General features: G+C 36.4%; 1 protein-coding gene across 1 annotated transcript; it reads left to right on the top strand.

Annotated features, from left to right (window-relative positions):
• Positions 1–137: 137 nt before the first annotated feature.
• Positions 138–5,603, top strand: LOC132562506 (GEL complex subunit OPTI-like). Its single transcript, XM_060227250.1, has 4 exons — positions 138–350; positions 1,971–2,074; positions 2,808–2,937; positions 3,858–5,603. The coding sequence occupies exons 1-4, from the start codon at positions 228–230 to the stop codon at positions 3,900–3,902; spliced, it is 402 nt and encodes a 133-aa protein (XP_060083233.1). The 5' UTR covers positions 138–227; the 3' UTR covers positions 3,903–5,603.
• Positions 5,604–7,204: the final 1,601 nt, after the last annotated feature.

The raw sequence follows: 7,204 nt of genomic DNA, 5'->3' as shown, positions 1-7,204 counted from the left end.
GACAAATACTCAAGATTAATCTATTAGAAAAGTAAACAAATCCGGATTCTGTTATTTTCTCCGTACTTATTTTTATAATTCATCTCGGGAAACGTTATTCTCACTGTGATCAAAGTAACAGAGACGCTTTGAAACTGCATCAACGTGGAAATTCGTGGAGAATATACATATAAGTCGATGATGTTTTAACGCCAAACACCTATACCGATTCATTAACGATTTTGATCATGTCTTCTTCTCCGAAGAAACGAAATGCGGATGGCAGAATTCCAAATGGATCGACTGGAAGTGGCAGTGTGATGGCTACCTTTTCGAAAGCGTTTGTCGCAGAAGCCGACTGGAATGATAAGGTTGTTAGATGCAGTCTGTTGGGCTGGCCGTGTTCTCTATTTTATATATACATATATTCTAACCATGGTCTAATGATAGCAGATCCTCAAATATGCAGTAAAACAAGTATAATATTTGTACATTACGTTGGAACACGCCTATTTCACGTTCAGTTTTGGTCTTGCATGTTGAAAATCGGATTTAATATCCCTGCGCATTAGTTTCGGGTCCTTTCAGAACGGTATTTCTACCTACCAAGACGACGACATCCCCCAACCAAAATTTACAATTATGGGTTGTAATATGTTCATACTATTTTTTTGAAAAACTTACCCGTGAAATTCCATTATTTTTCTTTAAAATATCCACAGATACTATAGCGACTTCAAATTCGCTCACCTGAAATGACGAACTTGTGTATCGGAAATGTGACTATGCTTAGGTGAAATAACTTACCCAACAGACTCATAAATACTTCCTACATGACCAACTGGCCACTGTCTTCAACATACTGATAAGGCCTGTTACTTGGGCGAAACTATATATCAAGGTCTGAAATAGGATTCCCACATTATCAGCATATGTAACTAGTCTTTGACTTTCATTCAGCGAAACATTAGATCTTAAACCAAGATATGGTACAGCAAAGAGTGGCTCATTCTGTCACTAACAGAAAAACTTTTAGTGCTACTGAGGTGCTGGAAGATCTTGTTGGCCAAGTTTATCGGATAGATGTAAGGATGCTTATCTTATTCTAATTTGTAAAATTTCTCATAAGCTTGTTGCTGTAAATAAAAACCTCTATCTAGGTTAGACTCAACACTCTCATCCTTTCTCCTGTAACTCTGGTTAAATCCTATAGCTGCAATATATATACTGCTCGGCTAGAGAGAATTTCTCTTTAGCTCAATCGGTTGATCATCAGACTAGTAAGCCAGAGGTCCTGGGTTCGAATTCTAGCAGAGGCATTGAAATAAGTAATGACCTCTGTTACAAACCAATCAAACATTCTACTTTAGATCTGACTGTCAAAAATACCCCTTCCCTAGAACTTTCCCAGAATGGAACCAGATGAGATCTTGTCACAGCCTACTTCTGTAGAGGCTTCAAAACCAACCTTATTTCTGCTTTATTTTTTGGTTTTTCCTGTGTTATCTAAAGGGTCCCAATAATAAGAAATCTTTTATTAAACAGTAACAAGTATTAAGTTTAATCCATTGACAATTTATTTGAATGGCCACTATTTCAAGATCTTCGAAAGAGTCTTTAGTAAGATGGGGGTGAATGCGAGATATATTTTGGCACCAGTAGTGGTCAAAGTATGACTTAAGAGTAAAGGAATGCTGAACTCATTGTAATGTTTTGGAAGTCACAATGGATTTATTTCTATGTAAATCAAAAATATCAATTAAAAACCACCTTATCTAGCCTGAAACAGTCTAGCTGCTAAATGTCAGCAAATTGGTCATTAAAAATCCTGTATCAGAAAGTTTTTTAAATATTTTTCAAACAGTCTTCCAGTCTGACTTTTCATCACCCTTTTCAATCCCCTAAAAACATTACATTGAAAAAGCAAAACTTAACTACTTCATTCCTCACTCCTCTTTCCATACAACATGCATGTTTTCTCTTTGTTTCAGGATGAGTTCCTCGATGTCATCTACTGGATGAGACAGATAATTGGAGTGATCTTAGGCCTTATATGGGGGCTCTTTCCACTCAAAGGGTTATTAGGTTTGGTTATGTAAGTACATGATAAATTCTGCAAGTCCAATATATATACAATCAGTTGAAAACAATACAATAGATCTGTCTCGGCACAGATGATGCTGCAGGTATTTTTGCACTGATTTACTCATTGCCTCATTTTGAAAATAAAATTGATGAATTGGTAAAGAATTTTTCAGGGGCAAATTACAAATTTTGGAATTTGATTTAAATAGGAATTAAGCTCAGTTGAAAATGGGGCCCATTATAGCTCCCAAAGCTCTCAAAATACACCCTGTTAACTGATGCATAGAACTCATCTATACTTGATAGATGTCTTCTCTGTTGATGGTGTCTTAAATATTTTGCTACTGATCAGAAACTGTAGACATAAATCTTAACATTGATAATGGTTAAATATAGCACAGTATGTGCACAACATAATTGTTTGACAAACTGCATAATAATCTGGGTTTTTTTTTTGTTTTGTTTGAATCTTTAGGTTTAATATAATTGCACTCATACTGGCATGAATGTCAATGAAAGGAAATATGGACAATATTGAACTTTCAATCTAAAAATATGTATTTTCATCAAAATATTTTTTTATTTCAAACTGATGCATGATATTTAAATTTTTCATTTCAAAATAAGTTGTAAACATATTAGTGATATCCATTTAATCAATTGATGATTGCGATGCCCTTAGTTACCCGGTATATACCAGTGTGCATATTGGTCTGAACTTATAATGATTTCTGTATTTGCAGTTTTTTTGCTATAAACTGTGGAATGATTTATCTGTATTATGGAAGTTTCCAAAAAGTTGATGATGAGGAGTATGGTGGACCAACTGAAATACTAAAGGAAGGTCTCATGACTTCATTCTCCACATTTTTAGTAAGTTGTCACCAATTCTGTATGTAATTCTACTTCAATCTTATATATTATTTGTTGTATTTCCTAGAAAGATATTTTTCCAGAATTATTTTTCTTGTAAACTTAAGCACTACCAGGTGAACAGAAAGGCCAGCAATCATGTATGATCAGGCTGTACAAAAGACACACAAGTTATTAGCATTTTTCAATCATTCAAATTCATTGTTAGATACAATAGAGCCAAATAATTATATAAACTACATCATACAGCTGTATCATCCTTCATCACTGATGCTAAACGCCTAAATTTTGAAATGTAAGAGGCGACTGAGGAAAATCAAAATTGATAAGAGAGAAAAAATGCTGATCTCCAGGTGCAACTAGCCGCCCACATTTCAATTGATTTCACAATTTTCATAAATCTGATTACTTCAGTACATGTGTTTGTTCTGTTGGTGACTTTAATGCTAAGGAAATTATTCTAAAATGTTTATGGGAAAATGGGAATTAGATAATGATTGTGCTTGACAAGATTTTACACAACTTCAGTCAGAAATTTTGTAGGATACTTTTAGGCAAGTCCAGAGCCTATTCCTAAATTTTGATAAGTCCCAAATTTAACTAAGCAATATAAGATTATCAAAATTTGAGTGATTCTCACAGGTCGAGGACTCAAATATCTGAGTCCCAAAACTTGTAGTGTTTGCTACTTTTGTTAATTTTTATGCCCCCGCCATTTATGGCCGGGGGCATATAGCGTTGCCCATGTCCGTCCGTCCTGTCGCGTCCCAAATCAGTATATACCACCTAACAACTTCATTCGGACCTTTCACTATTATTTCACATGGGGGGGGGGCATTCATGTCTTACAGACATTTTCTAGTTTTGTATGTATTTTGATTCCAGTGATCTTGTATAACCGATTCTCTATCTCGTTTCAGGTGACGTGGATTATTCTGTATTCATCACTATATTCAGACCTATAGCAGAAATAATATTGTAGAGGAGAGCTGGAATATCTCTCATAGATAAACATAAGGATAGTATCAGATTTGTAACTACTACAGCTGTTAAACATGTGGCCCAGGAACTCTGTCAACGGAGTGTCATCCAGACACTGTATCATATCAAATCTAAAACCCAACATCAGTGTGACAGGAACTCATACCACACTTCATACTGTGTATAATGACTAGAAAGGGAAAAAATGTGAGAGGTTTCACTTTTCCAGTTGCCATCTTTCCAATTTCCAATCCACATTGTCATTTGGGAAATCGTGAATATGGAAAACCTGTATATTTCTTTTCTATTTTGTTTTGAAGTCCTTTGCCTCCATTCATTTTTACCTCATAATGTTTTGTATTGTGTCATGTAGATCTTGTCAGTGTGTATTATTTAAAGCATATTCTTGGTAATGTAATGTACATAGTTATTTACAGGTAAAAACATCTTAAAAGTTACTTTTGATTTCCTGTACATGAAAATCATCATTAAAAACCGTGCTATACTTTACCTGGTAGATTATACATTTTGTACATCTCCAAATACTGTAAACATACTTAATTTGGCATAATCAAATTTTAGCATGTTCTCAATTTTTTCAAATGAGCACAAGCATGAATTATACATCTACTATGATTGGTATAAATATTAAACATTCAGAAAGAGCAGCCGGTGCAATTGTATTTTAGCACAATATTTTCAGTGGTAAAAGCACTAAAATAAGATTACCACTAAAATATTAGGTTTTAAGATTTTTGAAAATGTAAAGAAAAAAATGGTAGACAAGGTACTTTAAAATTTTCATTCATAAGAAAAACAGTTGTCATGAGGTGATTCTAATTCAGCTTTGCTGAAGTGGAATATAAACGTTGTAATGAAAGAATACTCAAATGTGTCTTTCTGTTCGTTACAAAGTTTCAAACTTTATATATGTAGTAAAGTAATATTCATAATTAGAAAGAAATTCATTGAATACTTTAAGAATAATTAGATTAGGCTTTTAACCAATGGTTGTTCATGATATTCCAGATATTGCAATGTTTGTCTTCATATCCATCCTACATTATTCAGTCAATGCCTAGTAATGAGCCCACCCGTATGTGTTACTGTTATGTAGAACTACCAGCAATTGATGTTTAAATGTCCTATAATATGCCCATTTCTGGCCATTGATCAGCAGTCAGTTTTGGCCATCTGGGCTTATGGTAGGACAAATATGTAAAGTTTGTGTATACAATAGTTACATGTGTTAAGTTTTGGAAAATTACATGTAATTTTACAACCTGAAATATTTAACGAAACCTAATTATCAGAGACATAATGGAAAATGTATTGTTATATGTTACTCAAGGAAATGTATTTTAGCTAGGGATAGAATTAAGAATTATGTTGTGTAAACTTTAAGATAAATTATTTGCTCATTTCAGTAAACACATGCTACTATTAAATCAGTATTTACATATATTACCGTAAATGTCATATACACACAGATTTGGGTAGAACAGTGTTATCCTACTAGCTAGTACCTAATGTTCATGTGAAATTGTGTGCTGTTGTCAATATCATCTAAATTGTTACAGTGTTGACATGTCCAGTGTTGTCCATGTAGTAAATGATGTATTATGTCATGCAATGGACAGGATTATATTGAGACAGAAGTCTAATAAATATATATATAATACTTGCTTGCATTCTTGTAGTTTTGATTTTCAGCCCACCTTCATCAGATAGAGGAATGGTGAATCGACTGTTTCTTTATTTGATCTATGGTCCATCCTTCAGTCCTTAAACAATTGTGGTTATTGCTATGGATCTTTAACGACTTTCATACGGTATATAGACCCACTTGGTGACCTGTTATAATCAATAATGACAGTTTGCTATGACAACATGTTGGAAATATACAGCTAGACCACATTATTAGCTCACCTGGTCCGAAGGGCCAAATGGACTTGCTAAAGGGGAATCAATTTTGTTTAAACAGTATTCTCTGCCCTTTGAGGCAGGGTCCATGAGGGAAAATTGAGCACATTCTTTAAAATCCTACTTCTCCTGTAGGAATGATTGGATTTTTCCCAAATTTAGTCTGAGGAATTGTTGGATGAAGGGGAATCAATTTTGTGTAAATGGTGGATCTCAGAAAATTGAGGCATGGGCCCAGTAAGGGAAAGGGCAAATTCTTTAAAATCCTACTCCTGTAAGAATTGTCGGTAGCTCAAATTTGGTCTGGAGCATTCTAAAGTGAGGGGGAATTGATTTTGTATAAACAATGGGTTGCAGCTCTCTGGGGCAGAAGGGACATGGCACAATATTGCCATAGCCTAAACCAGTCATGTCCTTGGGTTGGGACCACAGTCTGGTCTTGTTATTGGGTCGAGACCATAGCCTGGCTATGTCATTGAGTCAGGACTCTTGTCTAGATAGCCTGGCTGTGTCATTGAGTCAGATGATTCAGGGGGTTGGGACCATAGCCTGGCTGTGTCATTGAGTCAGGACTCCAGTCTAGATGATTCAGTGGGTTGGGACCACAGTCTGGTCTTGTTATTGGGTCGAGACCATAGCCTGGCTGTGTCATTGAGTCAGGACTCTTGTCTAGATGATTCAGGGGGTTGGGACCATAGCCTGGCTGTGTCATTTAGTCAGGACTCTAGTCTAGATGATTCAGGGGGTTGGGACCACAGTCTGGTCTTGTTATTGGGTCGAGACCATAGCCTGGCTATGTCATTGAGTCAGGACTCTTGTCTAGATGATTCAGGGGGTTGGGACCATAGCCTGGCTGTGTCATTGAGTCAGGACTCCAGTCTAGATGATTCAGTGGGTTGGGACCACAGTCTGGTCTTGTTATTGGGTCGAGACCATAGCCTGGCTATGTCATTGAGTCAGGACTCTTGTCTAGATGATTCAGGGGGTTGGGACCATAGCCTGGCTGTGTCATTGAGTCAGGACTCTTGTCTAGATGATTCAGTGGGCAGGGACCATAGCCTGGCTGTGTCATTGAGTCAGAACTCCAGTCTAGATGATTCAGTGGGTTGGGACCACAGTCTGGTCATGTTATTGGGTCAGGACCATAGCCTGGCTGCGTCATTGAGTCAGGACTCTTGTCTAGATGATTCAGTGGGCAGGGACCATAGCCTGGCTGTGTCATTGAGTCAGAACTCCAGTCTAGATGATTCAGTGGGTTGGGACCACAGTCTTGTCATGTCATTGTGTTGGGACCACAGTCTTGTCATGTCATTATGTAGGGACAATGGTCGAGTCATGTCATTGTGTTGGGACCACAGTCTTG

Source organism: Ylistrum balloti, unplaced genomic scaffold (assembly GCF_031769215.1).
Source record: "Ylistrum balloti isolate Yb309-2 unplaced genomic scaffold, AGI_CSIRO_Ybal_v1 Utg371438, whole genome shotgun sequence".
Classification (NCBI taxonomy): domain Eukaryota; kingdom Metazoa; phylum Mollusca; class Bivalvia; order Pectinida; family Pectinidae; genus Ylistrum; species Ylistrum balloti.
The sequence above is the reverse complement of the archived record's forward strand: the minus strand, read 5'-3'. Positions and strand labels throughout refer to the sequence as shown.